Source organism: Nicotiana tabacum, chromosome 2 (genome assembly GCF_000715075.1).
Source record: "Nicotiana tabacum cultivar K326 chromosome 2, ASM71507v2, whole genome shotgun sequence".
In the NCBI taxonomy this organism is placed as follows: Eukaryota; Viridiplantae; Streptophyta; class Magnoliopsida; order Solanales; family Solanaceae; genus Nicotiana; species Nicotiana tabacum.
This window is the reverse complement of record NC_134081.1, coordinates 113,395,795-113,418,344: the sequence shown is the minus strand read 5'-3', so window position 1 is coordinate 113,418,344 and position 22,550 is coordinate 113,395,795. Positions and strand designations below refer to the sequence as shown.

The 22,550-nt window shown below is 39.7% G+C and overlaps 1 protein-coding gene across 2 annotated transcripts; it reads left to right on the top strand.

The window, feature by feature from the left end:
* The first annotated feature begins 7,839 nt into the window (after positions 1-7,839).
* Positions 7,840-15,335, top strand: LOC107828978 (cyprosin-like). 2 transcript variants are annotated; one of them, NM_001326214.1, is given in 14 exon segments: positions 7,840-7,950; positions 8,805-9,169; positions 9,260-9,320; positions 10,118-10,212; positions 10,281-10,393; positions 10,635-10,803; positions 10,893-10,932; positions 11,043-11,107; positions 11,907-12,020; positions 12,917-12,981; positions 13,233-13,386; positions 13,465-13,584; positions 13,940-14,028; positions 15,068-15,290. In NM_001326214.1, coding segments are annotated over 13 exon segments (1,527 nt in total). In that variant the 5' UTR covers positions 7,840-7,950; positions 8,805-8,812; the 3' UTR covers positions 15,153-15,290.
* The last annotated feature ends 7,215 nt before the right edge of the window (positions 15,336-22,550 follow it).

Sequence of the window (22,550 nt, the reverse complement as noted above, 5' to 3'; positions counted from 1 at the left end):
TGCGAGGCCGCACCTGCGGACTCCCCACCGCAGATGCGAAAACACTAGAACCAGCAACTCAAAAATTCCTCTAAGTCCAAGCTTTCACCCGTTAAGCACCTGAAACACACCCGAGGCCCCCGGGACCTCAACCAAACCTACCAACTAATCCTATAATACCATAAAAACTTAGTCGAGCCTTCAAACCATATCGAACAATACCAAAATCATGAATTAAGCACGGATTCAAGCCTAAGAATTTAGAATTTTCCAAATTCTACAAACGAAGCCGAAACACGTCAAATCTAGTCCGAATGACCTCAAATATTATACACAAGTCACAAATGACACTACGAACCTACATCCACTTCCGAAAATCCATTCTGAGCTCGATATCAAAAATTCCACTATCGGCCGAAATCGCTGAAAATCTAGGTTTTGCCAATTCAAGCCTAAATCTACTACAGACCTCCGAAACACATTCCGGACACACTCCTAAGCTCAAAATCACTCAACGGAGCTAACGAAGTTGACGGAATTCCATTCCGGATCCATCTTCACACAATTCCGACTACGGTCCAATCTCTAAGGCTTAAACTCACAACTAGGGACTAAGTGTCCCAAAACTCCCCGAATTCCATAACCAATCACTCGGAAAATCCCAAAAGCAGAAACAAATATGGGGAAAACAGATATTAGGGGATCGGGGTTCTAATTCTCAAAATGACCGGTCGGGTCGTTACATCCTCCCCCTCTTAAAACATCTGTTTGTCCTCGAACGAGTATAAAGACACACCTGAAACTGTGAAAAGATGAGGGTACTGGCTGCGCATATCCTGCTCGGTCTCCCAAGTTGCCTCCTCGACCAGTTGACCCCTCCACTGGACCTTTACTGAAGCAATATTCTTTGACCTGAACTTTTTGACCTGCCTGTCCAAAATGTCTACTGGCTCCTCAACATAAGATAGATCCTTGTCCAACTGGACTGAGCTGAAATCCAATACATGAGTCGGATCACCGTGATACTTCCGGAGCATAGACACGTGGAATACCGGGTGAACCCCTGTTAGGTTGGGAGGCAAGGCAAGCTCATAAGCAACCTCCCCAATTCGCCGCAATATCTCAAAAGGACCAATGAACCTCGGGCTCAGCTTGCCCTTCTTTCCCGAACCTCATGACGCCCTTCATAGGCGATACCCGAAGCAAGACCCGCTCACCAACCATAAATGCCAAATCACGAACCTTCCGGTCCATATAACTCTTCTGCCTGGACTGGGCTATGCGAAGTCTCTCCTGAATCACCATCACCTTACCAGGGCATCCTGGACCAAGTCTGTACCCAACAATCGGGCCTCGCCCGGCTCAAACCATCCTATTGGGGACCGGCACTGCCTACCATACAAAGCCTCATACGGTGCCATCTGAATGTTGTATTGGTAACTATTGTTGTAAGCAAACTCTGCAAGTGGCAAGTATTGGTCCCATAACCCTCTGAATTCCATCACACAGGCACGGAGCATATCCTCAAGAATCTGAATCGTGCGCTCAGACTACCCGTCCGTTTGAAGGTGAAAGGCTGTGCTCAACTCCACCCTATTACCCAACTCCTTTTGTACGGCTCTCCAAAATCGTGATGTGAACTGTGTACCTCTTTCTGAAATGATGGATATTGGAATACCATGAAGGCGGACAATCTCTCTAATATAAATCTCAGCCAACCTCTCAGAAGAATAAGTGGTCAACATTGGAATAAAATGAGCTGACTTGGTCAGCCGATCCACGATCACCCAAATAGCATCGAACTTTCTCAAAGTCCGTGGAAATCCAACTACAAAGTCCATGGTGATCTGCTCCCACTTCCACTCTGGGATCTCTAACCTCTGAAGTAATCCACCCGGCCTCTAGTGCTCATATTTGACCTGCTGACAGTTGAGACACTTGGCCACAAACCCAACTATATCCTTCTTCATCTTCCTCCACCAGTAGTGTTGTCTCAAATCCTGGTACATCTTTGCGGCACCGGGATGAATGCTGTACCGCAAGCTGTGGGCCTTCTCGAGAATCAACTCTCGAAGCCCATCTACATTGGGCACACAGATCCGGCCCTGTATCACCTATCTGGCATATCTGGCATCACCTCGCCGAACCCTATCCTGAAGAACTAGAAGATGAGGATCATCATACTGGCACTCTCTGATACGGTCATAAAGAGAAGACCGAGCAACCACACAAGCTAATACCCGGCTAGGCACTGAAATATCCAATCTCACGAACTGACTGGCTAAGGCCTAAACATCCAAGGCTAAGGGCCTCTCAGCTGTCGAAAGATATGCCAAACTCTCTGTCCGGCGACTCAAGGTGTCGGCCACTACATTGGCCTTCCCCGGGTGGTATAATATAGTGATATCATAGTCTTTAAGTAGCTCCAACCACCTCCGCTGATGCAAATTAAGGTCCTTCTGCCTGAACAAGTGCTGCAAACTCCGGTGATCAGTGTAAATCTCACATGGAACACCGTACAAATAATGACGCCAGATCTTCAGGGCGTGAACAATAGCTGCAAACTCGAGATCATGAACCGGATAATTCTTATCATGCACCTTCAACTGTCTAGACGCGTAGGAAATCACCCTACCGTCCTGCATCAATACCGCTCCAAGTCCAATCCTTGAGGCATCACAATAGATAGTGTAGGACCCCGAACCTGTAGGCAATACTAATACTGGGACTATAGTCAAAGTTGTCTTGAGCTTCTTAAAGCTCTCCTCACACTCCTCGGTCCACCTAAACGGAGCACCCTTTTGGGTCAATCTGGTCATAGGTGCCGCAATAGATGAAAATTCCTCCACAAAGCGACGGTAATACCCCGCCAAACTAAGGAAACTGCGGATCTCCGTAGCTGATGACGGTCTGGGACAACTCTGCACTACCTCCACCTTCTTCGGATCCACCTTGATCCCATCACAAGACACTACGTGGCCCAAGAATGCCAGTGAATCAAGCCAGAATTCACACTTAGAAAAATTTGCATACAATTTCTTCTCCCTCAAAGTTGAAGCACGGTCCTCAGGTGCTGCTCATGATCTTTCCGAGACCGGGAATTTACCAGGATGTCGTCAATAAACACAATGACGAAGGAATCAAGATAAGGCCGGAACACACTATGCATCAAATGCATAAAGGCTGCTGGGGCATTGGTCATCCCAAATGACATGACAAGAAACTCATAGTGATCATATCTGGTCTTGAAAGCAGTCTTCGGGATGTCCGTCTCCCAAATCTTCAACTGATGATAGCCAGAACGCAAGTCAATCTTGGAAAACACTCTGGCACCCTGTAACTAATCAAATAAATCATTGATGTGAGGCAAAGGATACATGTTCTTCATTGTAACCTTGTTCAACTGCTGATAATCAATACACATAAGCATAGAACCATCCTTCTTCTTCACAAATAAGACCGGAGCACCCCAAGGTGATACACTGGGCCTGATGAAACCCTTATCAAGCAACTCCTACAACTAATCCTTCAACTCAGGAGGAGCCATACGGTAGAGAGGAATAGAAATGGGCTGAGTGCACAACAACAAATCAATGCCGAAATCAATATCTCTATCGGGCGGCATACCCGGAAGATCAGCTGGAAACACATCAGGGAAGTCCCTCACTACTGGGACTGACTCAACTGTAGGGGTATCAATACTGACATCTCTCACATAGGCCAAATACGCATCACACCCCTTCTCAACCATTCGCTGAGCCTTAAGAAATGAAATGACCCTGCAGGGAGTATATTCTAAGGTACCTCTCCACTCTAATCTCGGCAAGCCTGGCATAGCCAGCGTCACGGTCTTAGCATGACAATCAAGAATAGCATAATGGGGCGACAACCAATCCATGCCCAAGATAACATTAAAATCTACCATACTGAGTAATAATAAATTGGCTCTGGTCTCAAAACCACTAAGAGTAATAAAACACGACCGATATACGCGATCCACAACGAGAGAATCTCCCACAGGACTAGATACATGAACAGGGGAACTCAAAGAATCCCGAGATATCTCCAAATGTGAAGCAAAATAAGAAGACACATATGAATACGTAAAGCATGGGTCAAATAATATTGATGCATCCCTGTGACAGACAGGGACAATACATGTGATGGCTGAATCTGAAGCGACGACCGCTGAATGGGCTGGAAGGGCATAGTACCTGACCTGGCCTCCCGCTCTAGGGCGACCTCTACCTCCCCGACCTCCGCCTCAAGCTGTCTGAGAAGGTAGAGTGGCAGCTGGGGCTGGAAGAATAGGCAGGGTGCCTCTACCTCGTTCATCTTGGCTTGGTCTTCCTCGGTCACCAGGCACCGAAAGTAACTGGCCACCCCTACGGGGACAGAGAGGACCCAGGTATCCTACGGAACAGAGATGATTATGGATCGCTTCCGGTCAGGATCCACACTCGGAGCTGGGAACCGGTTGATCAGTTTCGGGCTCGAGGAAAACCAGCTTGCCCCCAAAGATGAACTTTTCTTCGGTACCTCTAATTCACCCAATCCGGTGACGTCCTCCGTGGCGGTGGAGTCCACGCTATCAAAAAATCCACGGAAGGGGTCGTCCGCTCCACGTGCCCCCTCGTTGGGGTGCTCTTTCACCGTTTGGGCCTCGTTATACATGGACTCAATAAACGAGGGTGATTCACTAATGTCTATCACACATAGTGCTTCCTACGTGGCACTGCCCACATCCCGGGAAGCCTCGGCCCCAGCCTCCTCATCGAGTTGTGACGAAACGCGGGCCATCGGGACAAATGCTTCTTCTTATTCTTCTTATTTTTCTTCCGACTCATCTTTCAGCCGGTAGAGCGAATCCGAAGGTGGTGCTCGGGCACCGGTTCTGTCTTTTAGCTTGCGCACCAGCCTTCTTGTTTTCTTTTTCTCCGAGCTCGGGGAAATCGGAGCCCTCTTTCTTTTCTTCTCTACGGCCTGTCTCGGAGCAGGGAACTCGGGAGGTAAGTCCTCGCTACTGGATGGAGGCCTCAGTTCGGCATCCTTGGATAAACCTGCAAAAAGAAGTAAAGGGAATGAGGACTTAATAATAAAAAAGGAATCCAAATATTGCCTACTTAGGAAAGGAGTCTCACCATGGGAACGAGCCTTTCAACAACCCTTCGAGAGCTTGCGCCATGAGCGCTCGGAGTAGGGTATCTGTGATACGATACCCTCAACCCACTCCTTGAGTCGAGGGACAGCATTCGGGACCCGAGCGATGGCTGCACCGCCACAAAACACCGATAAGAAAGAAGGAAATAAGTATAAAATCGACTTTCGAAAATAAAATTGTACTTACGTGATGTATTCTACTTCTCGGGGAATGGCATGCGCTCAGCTGGGATCAGGTCCGAAGTCCTTATTCGGACAAAGCGGCCTTGCCATCCCCGATCCCGGTCTTCATCAATACTCGAGAATGGGGCTTTGCTGGCCCGACGCATGAGCTTTATCAGTTTCCTCGAAAGATTCGGGGACTGTACAAGCATAGAAGATGGTCGACGGTGAACGAGCACCCATCGATTCTGCTCATGAAGAACCAAAGGAGGATCACGATCCTCTAAAGTGAAGGATGAATCTGACCGAAGCATACTTCATACCTCTTACAGAAATCTATGATGACCGGGTCCATCGGGCCCGATGTAAAGGAATAAATGTAAACACTTTGGTATTAATGGCTTCATCGGGGTTAGGGATCACTATGCCCTTATCGGCCTAGTTGCAGTCTTTTCGGACCATAGGGAGGACTTCTTCAGTGATCGAGCAGATGTATCTCGAGACCTCCTCACACCGGCCTTGTACGGAGGAAGGTTTTTCAACCTTGAAATCAGCATTGACCGAGCATCCTCCGGGGATGAACATTTTCAAAGGGGGTTCCGGTACTGGTTCATCAACGGCAGTACGCGAAACAGTCTCCTCGACCTCAATAGCCGGCCGCGAAGTAGAAGGGGTTTCTTTCTAGGGAACGGTTTTGGAAGTCTTTGCCATTTCTTTAAAATGGAGGAAGAATGGAGAAAGAAAGGAAGTTGAAGGATTGTACTTGTTGGCTTAAGATGAAGATAAACAAGAATTCTTGCAAAGGATCTTAGATAACCGGAGTGAAAGCGCAAGGAAGTATTGAAATCTTAGGGATACGAGGGCCGAAAGTTTGGATGTAAAGTTAAAATGAACTAAGGAAGGGGTATTTATAGTATTTCAACGACGGTTCGCATCCAAGAATGGCCGACCGACGACTGACATGCATTTAATACCATTAAGACTTGACTGGCGAGACGTTTCAGTTGTTTTGTCATTTCTGTCGCGATGTATCAAAGTAAGAATCAGAAGTTCATGTTGTTTCTCGTCGTCTGCTCTCCGAAAAATGAGGGAACTATCTGTATACGGTCGAAATCAAGCTCGTGGTGCATCCTAGCCTCCGTCATGGTAAGACAGGCTCGAGACAAGGCAATAAAGAACTGAAGATCGACCCTAAGTCCCATCGGGCTAGAACTCGGAGATAGGACACCTGCCTTCGAGAATATCGAGGCCATGATCCCGGAATCGGTCCTAGCCTCAAACGACTTTGACGAAACATTGTCAGCATAACCAACGGAAGACCGAAAAATCCGTGACCGGCCGGATATTACGGCGGGAATCTCGGCAAGTACCGATAAAGAACCAGCAATCAGTAAATCAAAAGATTTTTTACCTTTTATAGAATTATACCTAAAGTAGGACTCCTCTACTATATAAAGGGGGTCTGATAATTCATAAAGCATGTTGTAACACACATTCCAAGGCTATATACCGTTATTTTTTCTGTTATTAGTTCTTTTGCTTTCGTTCGTCAGTGCTTGTTGTTACGAGCCCAGATCGAGGGCAAATACCTCACTAAGGTTTAAATTGTCTTCCTCGTGTGGTTTGAGCTTAATTCATCCTTACTTATTTAATTTGTCTTTATTTATTACTTTGTGTCAAATAAATCCGCGTATCCTTAAAATCACTTACAAATTTAATTGTTATCTGATTTTAAGGGTAAAAATAAATAAAACGCAGACTATATCTTGTTAAATACAATGTTATAATCAACCTATGTCGTTGGCCTTTTTTAGATAATAATTTATCCTGTCTCGATAAAGCTTTTAACACATTTGGCTGGTTGGCCTAAAATAATAACAGCCACTAGCCATATAAAAAAAAACATTGATTATATATAAAAAAAGTATATGTATTATATGTATTTATACATTCATATATATATTTATAGATTATTATTTTAGCGAGCAGCTATACTGCTATCCATTTTTCCAAGTAATAACTAGGGAATGGGTTGACAAACGAATGAATGGCACAATAGTATATACTTGAGCGCTAAATTTCAAGTGCGTTTGTATAATTTTTTATATCTAAACGAGCATAAAGTATAATACAATAGATAGGTAGGTTAATATTTTTCCTAAATATACATTTTCAAATACATTAGTTAGCGGTACTGATGAAAGTCTTTAACACACTATGTGCATGTTTAATTCACACTTTTCTCCTGTAATAGCATTTTTGAAGAAAAAGCAAAAAAATAAGAGTATTTTGACAAATTCATATTCTAGTCATTCCTCCTTTCCTGTGATTTTTCAGTCTAAAAAGAAAGCAAAAAACCTCTAACCTCCCCCCCCCCCTTTTTATAGATTTTCTTTTCCTTTTGTTGAGCCTACTTCCAAATAATTGCGATTTTTAATTTGGATATAGCGTATAGGTTCCATTAATTTGTCAATTTATGACGGGTAGATATTTGGATTAATTTAATAAAATATCGCACCTCGGCCAAAGTGAGAAACCCAAATGGCTAAGCAAAGTTCTATAAGTTGACTTTCCTTTCCTGCTCTCACTCATTTTAGGTTTCTCCTAAAAACCCAACTTTCTTCCTGTTTCTCGTGTATCGATCCTCTGGTAAGCTTCATTAATCATCTTAATTAATCTGTTTTACTTAGTATCTTTACCTTAACAAAGTTATGATTATGATCTAGTTTCTCTTTTGACCACTTTTTTGATCAAATAGAGGTGATCGGACACAAATTCATTAATTTTTTGTTGACCCAGCTGAGATAATAGTATAAAGATTCAATTTTTGGGGGAAATCTTGAAATTTTTGCTGCTGAAATTTATGCTTCTGTAAAAAGCCTTGTACTTGTGCATCGTGTCTAATATATTAATGTGGGTAGGATGATTTTAAGAAGCAAAATTGAAATGAGATGCTATTCGTTCTGTTACCACTTACCTGTGTTTGAACACTAGAAGATTAATTGTTTTTGTAAATATTTGTGACATTGCAGATAAACTTTTTATGTTGTTGGCTATTTTCTTCTTTAACCTACTAAGTTGATGTCAAATTATGCTCACTTAGAGCTTCAGTTTTATCTAATAAAATTTTGATATCTCTGTCCCTCATGCCCCCTCCTTGGTAGGGTTCTTCGAGTGGGTTGTCAGCATATATATTATCTATTTTTTGGATAACCTCAGCTATCTAGAAAAGATTGTGGTCGGAAGTGAAACTGTCTATTTCTTTGTTTCTATAGTCTGCCAGATTTTGACGTATTGTCGTGTGCCACTAATATTTTTTTTTTGTTTTCAGCTCTATATGGAGTAACATACTTTAAGTTGAGCTTGTTCTGGAAAGTCATTTAAAAGAGATTATTTTTTGACATTAATGTTCTGTTATCCTTACTTAGTTTTAGACTCGTAAATGACAAAGGAGAATGTGTGACAGTTGAAGAGTAATTGACTCGTTTTCATGTGTCATGCAGTGCTAAGCATGGGTACTAGATATGGAGCCTGTTTAAGTGCACTATGCTTGTTGCTTCTTTTATCCCCTATGGTGTTTTCGGTATCAAATGATGGACTGATCAGAGTTGGAATTAAAAAGAGGAAGTTGGATCAGATCAACCAGGCTTTTGGGGGTATTGATTCTAATGGAGCAAATTCTGCAAGAACTTATCATCTTGGCGGAAATATAGGAGACTCAGACACTGATATTATTGCACTAAAGAACTACTTGGATGCTCAGTATTTTGGTGAAATTTGCATTGGGTCACCACCTCAAAAGTTCACTGTGATCTTTGATACCGGAAGTTCTAATCTTTGGGTGCCCTCTGCAAGATGTTACTTTTCAGTGAGTAGCCATATACTGTTGTTATCGCTGATGCAAATGTTTGTTTCCATATCTTGACGAGAAGACTTATGTTAATTTAATCTGATGCAGCTTGCTTGTTATTTGCACCCCAAGTACAAGTCCAGTCATTCCAGCACCTACAAAAAGAATGGTAATATAGATGCTAGTTTGTCACTTTTCTGGTCTGTTTCGCATTATCCTTACTGCCACGAGTCCAATATACGCTTTTTGTTTATTTGTTGATTGAGCGTGTGCTGTAATTTCTTTTCATTTAATGAAGGTCGTACTGATAATAAAAAGTCATCTTTAAGTTTGTAAATTGACCTGATCAACAATTCTGTTAGGCTCTTGGGAATATCAAACGAATTTTAATGCCAAAAACAAAGAAGTCAAATTTGAATGCTGTGGATGTGCATGTATATTGTATGTGCATAAAATTGTTGTGCCTATATTTTACTCACAATTAACTGCATGACATAGCATGCCGAAGTTCTAGGAGAGGATTTCTCTCAAATGCTTTTCTTTTAGCATTGCTCAGACACTAATGCAGTTAGTCTGAGTTTCCTCCTATATTTAAAAAAAGGAGCTTGCGAGACACCATGTACCATAAAAAAGTTGGTGAGTTGGTGCCTTCACATCTCCAATGGTGAACATCCTATCTTTGTATATGTTAATATCTGATAAAATGATGGAAAACCATTAAACACTGCGAGAAAATCAAATGCTTGCCCTGTGACATGTCCTAATAGGATTAATTATAAAAAGGTGGACAGTTGATAATCATCTCTCGGGGAGAGACTATAAGTATTCAAGACTAAGCTTCGCAATTGTTGATACTTGATAGTGTATTAGAAGCGAAGACGAAGCTCTTTTCTTGTTGGCTACTTATTCTTGTGAACGCATGAAAGTAGTTTTTTCATAATATCAATCAATTTATTCTTGATACAGGCACATCTGCTGCAATTCGCTATGGAACTGGATCTATTTCTGGATACTTTAGCAACGACAATGTGAAAGTTGGTGATCTTATTGTCAAAGATCAGGTAAATATTGAACTGAAGTGTTTTGCATCAACTCCGTGAGTTCTTTCTTAACCTTCCTTTTGGAGTAGGACTTTATCGAGGCAACTCGAGAACCAGGCATCACCTTTTTGGCAGCCAAGTTTGATGGTATTCTTGGTCTTGGATTTCAAGAGATATCCGTGGGGAAATCCGTCCCCGTCTGGTATGCTATTCATATATTTACGATAATTTTTTTTTTTCATTTCGAAAAATATTTATTAGTATAATTTTTTAGTTTCAAGGTGATTTTCATAGATTTCAATTTTAAGTTTGCTAGATTTTCTTTTTTATGTCCTCAATTTCATGGTTGGTTCCCATTTACTTCTTTTGATCTGTTATGTCCTTCTAAACTCTAGTCTTGCTTGATTCACCAAGTCCTGAAACATATATGATATACTCTCTAGGTACAATATGGTAAATCAAGGTCTTGTTAAGAAACCTGTATTCTCATTCTGGTTCAATCGGAATGCTCAAGAGGAAGAAGGGGGTGAACTTGTTTTCGGTGGAGTTGATCCCAACCATTTCAAGGGTAAACATACATATGTTCCTGTAACTCACAAAGGCTACTGGCAGGTGGATTTTCTAATTTGTGTTCTCAAAATTTATCTGCACCTATGCTGTATGCTTTTGTTTGGACTGATTAAAGTATGCCCTATTCTCAGTTTGATATGGGTGACGTGCTTGTCGGCGGTGAAACAACTGGTATTTCTTGATTTATTGGTCATGTTGTTGCCTGTGAATATTAATGATTCTGAATTTTCAGATCAAATTCCTTCTTGTAGTCTGTGAAGTTAATATTCTGTTTTCTCCAGGGTTTTGTTCTGGTGGTTGTTCAGCAATTGCAGATTCTGGAACATCCTTATTGGCAGGACCAACAGTATGTATCTTACTTGGTGAAAATATGATCAATAGGAATCAGAACCACACTTACAAATTATATTTGTATTAACATTAAATGTTGAGCAGATAACATGCACATCTAAAAGAACTGCAACATTTTTTTGATGAGCAAACTGCAGCAGCATTGCTTCCATGCCTAAACCTGAATTATCAAATTTGGCTGTGTGTAAAATCTGTCTTAATATTTTCTTCATTTTCTGATTGCATCTATTTGGAGTGTCAATGGCTAGTGCGATTTCCTCAAGTTTCTTTTAGACCTGCTAACGTTGGTCAAACCAGTAACCGAGTTGAACATTACAAATAAAGGCATGGTCTTTACATCTAATGTAGTCCTAGAATTCTCGAATGACATTGACTGCTGTGTTCCATAGAGCTTTAAAAAATTCCAGGAGGTGTATTCTCACATCTGGACACGTCCTCTTTTTTTTTTTTTCTCTGTTTGCGAAGAACAATAAGATGATTGAATTCTACGTTATTTCGTCTACCCATACACACTTCTTTACTGGATGAAGGTATTCAAAACGTATGGGCTTAGTGACCTGATCAAGTACATTAAGTTTATGGGCATTTATGTAGGACTCATTATTCATAACCATGGCAATAGGAGTTTCGGGACCATCTGACTTATTAACTTAGCTGCTGCTCCATGGCTGTATTGCTGTTCAGTTTAAAGCATTGAGTTCTTGATGCATGCTGATTTCTTGCTTATGTCTGTAATAAATTCTCTTTCGGCATGCTTTAAAATAAACAAATGTTCGTCATTCATATTTTTTCAGACCATTATTACTCAAATTAATCATGCGATTGGAGCTTCAGGAGTCGTCAGCCAGGAGTGCAAGTCATTAGTTACTGAATATGGAAAAACCATATTGGATCTACTAGAATCAAAGGTATGACATCTGCTATTTCTTTCTATAAATTTTTCTATAGAAATATAATTGCATACGAGGCCGAGCAGTGTATCAGCAGGTTTCGCACAGATAGTGTCAGCCTATTGTCACAGTTTCGGCCCTTACACGGGTTTGGGTCTCTGGGGATGCAAGGCTTGTAACATCACCATGCCAATTAATGTTTACGTTGCACTGTTTTCAAGCGGTGTCGACTTATTGTGTATCCACATATGGTTCTTTAAGAAATATTGTTCGAAACAAGTTGGGGTCGGCGATATGATTCCTCACTTATTCATTTAAGCCTAACTCATATCATCATTATACCAAATAAAAAAAGTGAAAATTAAGTTAATAGTAATAATAATAATAATGATATTGGAAGTTCTCTAAAAGCAGTTATCAAAAAAAGTTCTCCAAAAGTCAAACTATTCCAAACTAGGAGATATCACATGTATGGATCTTATTCTTCCGTTGTACCCTATCTTTAGCTAAGTCTGCATTGATTCCAAGGATTTATAGGTCTTTCGAGACGACTTCTTTCCATTTGATTTTAGGTCTATCTCATCCCTTTTCAAAACCTTTGCTCGGCATAGTTCCACACCTAAGCACCAGTGCCTCTATAGGGCAACACAAGGCATGACCTAACCATCTCAAGCGGCGTTCTCTCATTTCATCCTCAATGCGTGCTACTTGCACCTTCTGGCTAATGACATATCAGGAGGAATACAATATGATTAAATAGTGATAGGCAAAAATTTCTAAACATATATTAGTATATGTATGTATGTATGTACTGCTCAACATGTGAAAATTATGTTTTGTACTTTTCTACAAGCTTATTTACTGTTTTCTTGAATTAGGATCTGAGTGCTGTTTTTCCTGCCTATGCTTTACAGGCAGCGCCTCAAAAGATCTGCTCACAAATCGGTCTATGCTCTTCTGATGGTAGTCGGGATGTTAGGTGAGGTTAAACACATCTGCAGTTCAACATTTTGCATTTGAAATGATTGTAATCAGAAGTGGTCAAGTATACACATTCTCTCATCAATGTATCACCATCTTTCTCTAGTGATTACTGTTAGAGAAAAAGTTAACAATTTTTTGTTACTTAAGTTGCTGCAGGTTCAGCTTGCTGCCTGTTTCAACACATTTTTCCTCGACTTCATTGGTGTATTACTGGACTAATTGTTAATGTTTAATTCTATGTGCCAGCATGATCATTGAGAGTGTGGTGGACAAACACAATGGGGCTTCAAATGGCTTGGGTGATGAGATGTGCAGGGTTTGTGAGATGGCTGTGATATGGATGCAAAACCAAATGAGACGAAATGAAACTGCAGATAGCATCTACGACTATGTTAATCAGGTGAGTTAGATTTTATGCATTATGCAAAGTGATTGTTGGTTAATTGGGATCTCAAGGCTTTAGTAATTCCAACTGCAGCTGTGTGACCGATTGCCCAGTCCAATGGGAGAATCTGCAGTTGACTGCAGCAGCCTTGCTTCCATGCCTAATGTTTCCTTTACCGTTGGTAATCAAACATTTGGCCTGACGCCACAGCAGGTAATTATTCATTCGATTTACTGATACGGTTTCTTTCATTTTAGATAGTTGCTTCACAGCAACTTCGTTATCAACAAGTGTCTCATAGATAGTCAACTCAGCCAATTGTTTCAAGAAGAATGAGCAATCTTTAGATTTCCTTGTTTTGTCTATCATTGAACCAACTGATGCTTTTCCGAGTTTGATTTAACGCTAGGATGAAGGCTTTTTACTGTTTCAGTTTTGTATATAGGTCTCAAAATAGAACACTCTTTGACAAATATTTAGCATAAGACATCACATTGACAAAGCGCAAATATGCAGATGGGTAACATTCTTTTTTTGTTTGTTTGTGTGTGTGTTTGTTACTGAGCAGTATGTCCTTCAAGTTGGGGAGGGGCCTGTTGCACAGTGCATCAGTGGATTTACAGCTTTAGACGTGCCTCCTCCTCGTGGACCCCTTTGGTAAGCCTCTCTTCCTTTTGCCCTGCGCTCTCACTACTCACTAGAATGGTTGATTGATTCCACAATAAGCAGCTTTCTATGAATCACCTCAAAGAAAATTAGTTGTACTTCCTCTGTCGCAATTTATGTGATGCACTTTATTTTTTGTCTATTCTGTAAAGAATGATACCTTTCTATATTTTGGAACAATTTTTAATCATCTTATTTTACCCTTAATATGATGATTTATAGCCACAAAAAATGGGCTTGTTTAGACCACAAGTTTAAAAGATCTGCCTTTCTTTTTTTTGTTAAATTCCGTACCAAATGGAGGAATTATTTCTTTTTAAGTACCTCAATGTAAATCATTTTCTTCAAGCATCTATTGGAACTTCTTAGTCTAGCGTTAAAATGCAAGTATTATTCTTTCAAATTGCTGCTCTGCAAAAGGTCTTTCCAAACTATCTTAGTGCTGAGTTTCTACATAATATTCAGAATTGAAACTGGATGAGAGTTTTGGATAACAATGTTTTAGAAGGTAATATAGGGGCTCTCCTGCGATTCGCCTCGGGATGAGGCAACCTCCCGAAGGCAACCCATCCACACTTTACACTTTGTATTGTTCGGTATGCATGCCCTAGAAAGTTGACTATTATTTGTATGATGTTCTTCTATATTCAAGAACCCTGGTGACTTAGAATATTATTTTGTATATATATAATTATGCTTAAATAGTTATATCTATTAATAGTACTAGTACTATTTATGGATACTGGTTCATTTGACTTCGATACATCTGATAGAATCTAGTGGTCTAGTGGCAAGGGCAGCCCGCTACACTAAGCTCCTGCTATACGCGGGGTCCGGAGAAGGGACGGATCACTAGGGTCTATTGTACGCAACCTTACCCTATATTTCTGCAAGAGGCTGTTTCTACGGCTCGAACCCGTGATCTTTTGGTCACATGGCAGCAACTTTACCAGTTACGCCAAGGCTCCCCTTCCTAGTGATCTAGTGGATATAGTTGAAAAATTAACTCATTGGATGTCATGTGGTGCAGGATCTTGGGAGATGTTTTCATGGGTCGCTACCACACAGTGTTTGACTATGGCAATTCGAGAGTTGGTTTTGCTGAAGCTGCTTGAGCGTCTCTGTTTATCTCTATGTTGACCCTCTTTTACGTATCACGTTGATCTAAATGAGACAATTGTTTTGCTTTTAATATGTCTGCACTTGTAAATAAATAACTGAGCTTAAATCTTTTAACTGAATTTAAACACCAACAGCTGTTGTGTAATACTTAACAATTAATTGCTTGTGTTTCATAATTTCTTGTTAATTTTGATATTGTTAATTGTGCATTAATTTGGTTTAAGGTGAAAATATAACTGATGATTTAGGGTGTTTTCTGTATGATGTTAACTTTTTCTTAGGCTGATGAAATATTTTCAGTTATAGTTGCTTTAAATTGATGAAAATGTTTTCCGGAGGAAAATGTTTACACCGAATGGGGTAAACTCATGCAATTATTTTTACTTTGGTTATGTCTCTTGTTTCAGCAAACATGAAAATAAAATTGTCAATCTTTAGTACTCGAAATTGTCGCCAAGACAGGATATCTGTCTTATTCTTTGCATACTACTATTAGTTAGTTACTTACCTTAAATACAAAAACACCAAAAAGATTTAGAAAAATCTTGTGTAAGGTAAATGCTCTTAGCCTTCTACCAATCAATAGATTTTGATTCTCACTTCTGATATCTCCAGGTCTTGTCACCAAAAACCTTCCGGCGGGGCAGCAAAGCAAGATTTGCTGTTTTTAACCGGTCCGCCCCGCCCCGTGTAAACCCACCCGCTCCACCGTGTTTGATAATTTTTTAATTTGGGAAAATTATCAAAAGATACCACATTCCGAGCATTATATTCTTCTTTTTAGAGAAATTTTATGCAATATTTCCTGACTAAAATTGATAAGCTTAACATTCAGAGCTTCTGTACAGATTTCCCCCTTTTCTTGCTGACAATGTAACTCATTAGCCCTTAAATCTAAACTTAAGCATTATTTTGGTCGAAAAGGAACTCTTGATAAGTCAAATTTTGAGAGGAAATTTGAGAGGGGAGATATGATTTTAGCTGTCATGTTATTAGGTTTTAGTTCAGCAGTCGTCACCTTTTAGCGTTTTAGTTCTTTAGACTTAAGTTTTCTCTTTTTTTATTAAAAAAAAAAAAAACTAACTCTAACTGCAACCCGCCCCGTACAAGCGAACTCTCTAACCCGCCCTGCACACCCCAAACCTGCCCCGCCCCGCACCGTCATCCCTAAGCAGGCTAGTTCAGCCAAAACTCCTCAAGTTTCATGCTTATTTTGGTGAGTTATGATCGAAGTAGCATAATGTTTGATAATACCAAAGAATTTGCTGTTGGGATTTTAAGCTTGTGTAGCTTAAAGATGGTGAATGAGAAATGGAGGAAAAATGAAATATTTGAGTTTCCCTTGGGAAAGGAACATTGTCCCATATCGGAGGAAGAAAAGGCTTTTGATGGGTATATATATAATTGCTCTTCTTCTAGCTCTTAAAGAGTTAAGAAAAAGGCAAGCCTCGCGCCGTCGTCGTCGTCACTCGGCTTCGGCTTCGGTCAACGATTGATTGATTAATCTTTTTGGACAAAATTTCTTTCAATTATTTTCTTTCCCGGATTATTTTAAATATATTTTTTCCGTAATATTTCAAACACTCCTTTTCAACAGCCATGACTGTTTCTGAAAGGTTGCAAACCTTTTCAGAAACATTGTTTGGATTTGGTCAAAGATCGATTGATTGATTAATCTTTTTGGACAAAATTTCTTTCAATTATTTTCTTTCCCGGATTATTTTAAATATATTTTTCCCGCAATATTTCAAACACCCCTTTTCAACAGTCATGGCTGTTTCTGAAAGGTTGCAAACCTTTTCAGAAACATTGCCATCAACTCTATAAATAGAGATTGAATCCCAGAATCTTTCCTTACGAAATTTTCTGAGCTTCTTCTTCTTCTTCTTCTGCACAATATTTTCCAGTGTGTTTTACGACCATTGAGTGGTTCACAGTTCATCAGAGTTTTGGTACCTATACACTGGTGAGTTAAATCGTTCTATCCTGGGAGGATATATTCCAGCACCTCGGGTACTTGAGGGAAATAATTTTCTTAAGGACACACTGTGTATTCAGTAGGCTCGATTTATTCCTATACTGTTTTCTTGTTTTCCAGAATCTATTTCGTTAAACAAGTATTACTAACTTTCTGTTTTATTTTTTCAGAAAGTGTAATTGTTTATTACAGCATTACAGAATAATAACAATCTTAAGAAATTTTTTTTTATATTCTGTATTTTGTTTGTGGAGATTAAAACTTGTGTGATTTTCTACTCTTTCTGAATTTTACTATTCTGATTTGAAGATATAAAAACTTCATCACAGTATTGAAATTCGTAAGACGATTTGAAGAACATAAAAACTTCATCATTTTTCTGTAAAACAGTATATAAAAACTTCGATTTTATTTATTATACATACTGTTTTTTTGTTTGTTAATAACAGTATTGTGTACTGTTCTGATTTTGCCATTAATTGAACTCTTCTGTTGTTTACAGTGAGAAATGACAATTGATAACGGAAATTCTTCTGCGACTATTGCGGCAACGACGATAGCCTCGTCAAGCCGGACTGCTGTTCCACCGGCAGAGAAACCGGAGAAATTTTTCGGAGCCAACTTCAAAGGATGGTAGCAAAGGGTGTTCTTCTGGCTTACCACACTTGGTATGCAGAAATTCACTAGTGAAGAACCTCTAGTGCCTGCTGCGGACATGCCGGACAATGAGAAATTCATGATTGTTGAGGCGTGGAAGCAGACAGATTTTCTTTGCAAATGCTATATCTTAAGCGCTTTAGAGGATGACTTGTACAATGTGTACAGTGCGATGAATACTTCGAAAGAATTATGGGACGCACTTGAGAAGAAGTACAAGACTGAAGATGCATGCTTGAAGAAGTTCGTGGTTGCTAAGTTTCTAGACTATAAAATGAAGACAGTAAAACTGTTGGAACCCAAGTTCAGGAGCTTCAACTTATTTTTCATGACCTTATTGCTGAAGGTATGGTCGTGAATGAAGCATTTTAAGTGGCTGCAATGATTGAAAAATTGCCTCCTTCGTGGAGAGATTTCAAGAACTATCTTAAGCACAAGCGCAAAGAAATGAAGTTGGAAGATCTTGTGATTCGTCTCAAGATTGAGGAAGACAACAAAACAGTCGAGAAGAAGTCTCGTGGAAATTCAACGATCATGGGAGCTAATATCGTTGAGGAGACTGCTCCAAAAAGTAAGAAGATAAAGAGGTCTTCTGGATAGACTAAGGAGCAGAACAAAAAGAAATTCAAGGGCAGCTGCTACAATTGTGAAAAAACCGGTCACAAAGCCCCTGATTGTCGTCTCCCGAAAAAGTATAAGAAGAAGGGACAGACTAACATAGTGGAGAAGAATTATGACATTGATGATCTATGTGCAATGCTTTCGGAATGCAACCTAGTTGGAAATCCGAAGGAGTGGTGGATTGACTCTGGAGCCACTCGACATGTTTGTGCTGTCAAGGAAGCATTTGCGACTTACTCTATTGCTGGTCCCGAAGAAGAGCTTTCCATGGGAAATACTGCAACAACCAAGATTGAAGGTTATGGAAAGATATTCCTGAAGATGACTTCCGGCAAGGTGTTAACGCTCAACAATGTTCTTCATGTTCCTACTATTAGGAAGAATTTAGTTTCTACTTCTTTGCTTGTTAAGAACGGATTCAAATGTGTATTTGTTTCTGATAAAGTTGTTGTAAGCAAGAATGAAATGTATGTTGGAAAGGGCTACCTCACAGAGGGCCTCTTCAAACTAAATGTAATGGTTGTTGACAGTATGAATAAAATTGCAGCTTCTTCTTATTTATTGGAGTCAAATAATTTATGGCATATTCGTTTAGGACATGTCAATTACAAAACCTTGCGGAAGTTAATTAATTTAGAAGTGTTGCCTAAATTCGAGTGTAATAAATCAAAATGTCAAATATGTGTTGAGTCTAAGTTTGTAAAATATCCTTATAAGTTTATTGAAAAGAATTCAAATCCTTTAGACTTAATTCATACTGACATTTGTGATATGAAGTCGACACCATCTCGAGGTGGGAAAAAGTATTTTATTACTTTTATTGACGACTGCACTCGATATTGTTATGTTTATTTGCTTAATAGTAAGGATGAAGCAATTAAAGCATTTAAGCAATACAAGAATGAAGTGGAGAATCAATTGAATAAAAAGATCAAAATGATTAGAAGTGATAGGGGTGGAGAATATGAATTTCCATTTGCAAAAATATGTTCGGAATATGGAATTATCCATCAAACTACTGCACCTTACACACCTCAATCCAATGTAATTGCGGAAAGGAAAAATCGGACATTAAAGGAAATGATGAATTCTTTATTAATAAGTTTCGGATTACCGCAGAGTTTGTGGGGCGAAGCTATCCTTATAGCTAACCGAATACTCAACAGAGTACCCCACAACAAAACGCAATCTATTCCATATGAAAAATGGAAAGGAAGAAAACCCAACTTGAAATATTTCAAAGTGTGGAGGTGTCTAGCAAAGGTACAAGTTCCTTTACCTAAAAGGGTTAAAATCAGACCAAAAACTGTTGATTGCGTTTTCATTGGATAGGCTACAAACAGTAAAGCATGTCAGTTTTTGGTTCATAAATCTGATAATCCCGAAATTCACATTAATACGGTAATGGAATCAGATAATGCTGAATTCTTTGAAAGTATCTATCCGTATAAAACTGAATGTGAGTCGTTAAGTGAAAGACCTAAACGACCTCGGGAAGAACCAAAGGAAAATACTCCAAGTATAGAATATCCAAGGCGTAGCAAACGTCAAAGAACATCTACTTCCTTTGGACCAGATTTTGTGACATTCTTGCTGGAAATGAGCCTCAAACTTTTAAAGCAGCTATGTCATCTTCTGATTCAGCGTTTTGGAAAGAGGCAGTCAATAGCGAGATTCAATCAATTTTGGATAACCATACATGGGAATTGGTAGATCTTCCTCCAGGAAATAAGCCTTTAGGTTCGAAATGGATCTTTAAACGGAAAGTTAAAGCTGATGGCACTATTGACAAATATAAGGCAAGACTTGTTGTCAAAGGTTATAGACAAAAGGAAGGCCTTGATTACTTTGACACTTACTCGCCAGTAACGAGGATAACATCTATTAGGGTGTTAGCGGCAATAGCGGCTGTGTATGGTCTTGAAATCCATCAAATGGATGTTAAAACAACTTTCTTAAATGGAGAATTAGAGGAAGAGATTTACATAGAACAACCTGGGGATTTTGTGGTAACTGATAAAGAAAAGAAAGTGTGCAAACTTGTTAAGCCACTTTATGGACTTAAACAAGCACCCAAACAATGGCATGCCAAATTTGACCAAACAATGTTGGCAAGTGGGTTTAAAATCAACGAGTGCGACAAATGTGTTTACATTAAAAACACTCAGGTCATGAAGTCATTATTTGTTTATATGTTGATGACATGTTGATAATGAGCAAAAATATGGCAGATATAAATGCTACTAAGCGCATGTTGGCTAGCAAATTCGATATGAAAGACTTAGGAGTTGCTGATGTGATCTTAGGAATCAGAATTCACAAGACTCCACAAGGTCTAGCATTATCACAGTCTCACTACATTGAAAAGGTACTTGACAAGTTCAAGTATTTGGATTTCAAAATTGCCAAGACTCCAATTGACGTGAGTTATGCACTTCAAAAGAATGAAGGTGAAAGTGACTCACAATTGGATTATGCAAGAGTATTGGGAAGTTTGATGTATATCATGAATTGTACACGACCAGATATAGCATGTGCTATTAGTAAACTGAGTCGGTTTACAAGTAATCCCTATCACATACATTGGATGGCAATGAAACGAGTTTTGGGGTATCTCAAACATACCCAAAATTACGCTTTGCATTATAACAAATATCCCTCCGTGATCGAGGGATATAGTGATACAAATTGGATCACTGGATCATCTGAAGTTAAATCCACGAGTGGATATGTTTTCACAATTGGGGGTGGAGCAGTGTCTTAGAAATCATCCAAACAAACGTGCATCGCCCGTTCTACAATGGAATCTGAATTCATAGCTTTAGATAAGGCCGGTGAAGAAGCTGAATGGCTCCGGAATTTCTTGGAAGATATTCTATTTTGGCCCAAACCTTTGGCACCTATTTGTAGACATTGTGATAGTCAAGCGGCAATAGGCAGGGCAGGGAGCGTTATGTATAACGGAAAATCTCATCATATACGACGGAGACACAATACCGTTAGACAACTACTCTCTAGTGGCGTTATCACAATTGACTACATAAAGTCAAGAGATAACATGTCGGATCCACTTACAAAAGGCCTATTTAGAGAGGCAGTTGAAAGATCATCAAAGGGAATGGGGTTAAGGTCTAGGACAAGTCATCATGACGGTAACTCTACCTAGCAGACTGGAGATCCCACGAGCTAAGTTCAAAGAGATCAAACAAAGTTATGAATGACGGTTCAACATTGTCAAATAACTCAACCCATTCTCGTGATGAAGACAATGTTCAGAAATCGAGGTAAAGCATTAAGGCTTTTTGATGAGTCAACAAAGCTTAAAGGTTTTTTAATGATTTACTAAGTCTGGCAGGAAATGACCAGATAGTGTGTCTATAGGATTACACGTTTAGAAATCACCTATGTGAGTGTGAAGTGTAAGCCGCTTCAAGGGGAATGAAAGTAAAGGCCCATTCTCTAAGCACTCATGAAACCAGGCGGTGTTCATGGCTGAAACGAACACAACCGTGAGAACCATAGATGGTTAAGGATTGGTTGTGTGACTTATGTTGTCTAGGTATACAACAAAGCTCGACGGTTCAAAGATATCAAATCTACCGATTGACCGAGTATATCCGATATAAGTTCACTACGGAAAGTTCAAAGGGAAACCTACTTATCCAGATGCAATTAATTCTTGCATGTAAAACACACACGCGTCCGTGCATTCCTTTATTTTATAGCCATTCCCCATTCATGTGGGGGATTGTTGGGATTTTAAGCTTGTGTAGCTTAAAGAGGGTGAATGAGAAATGGAGGGAAAATAAAATATTTGAGTTTCCCTTGGGAAAGGGACATTGTCCCATATCGGAGGAAGAAAAGGCTTTCGATGGGTATATATATAATTGCTCTTCTTCTAGCTCTTAAAGAGTTAAGAAAAAGGCAAGCCTCTCGCCGTCGTCGTCGTTGTCGTCGCTCGCTCGACTACGGCTTCGGCTTCGGCTTCGGCTTCTACTTCGGATTCGGATTCGGTCAAAGATCGATTGATTGATTAATCTTTTTGGACAAAATTCCTTTTAATTATTTAATTAATTAATTAAATAATTAACGAAAAATTCAATCCGGAATAACCCATGACTCGCGACCCGGTTCG

What these genes read in the sequence shown, in the direction of transcription:
- LOC107828978 (XM_075224417.1), top strand. Translation starts at nt 8,792, where the DNA reads ATGTGTCATGCAGTGCTAAGCATGGGTACTAGATATGGAGCCTGTTTA. An exon ending in CTGCAAGATGTTACTTTTCA is followed by an intron (nt 9,170 to 9,259) that starts GTGAGTAGCCAT and finishes AATCTGATGCAG; the next exon opens with CTTGCTTGTTATTTGCACCC. An exon ending in TCTACGACTATGTTAATCAG is followed by an intron (nt 13,387 to 13,464) that starts GTGAGTTAGATT and finishes TTCCAACTGCAG; the next exon opens with CTGTGTGACCGATTGCCCAG.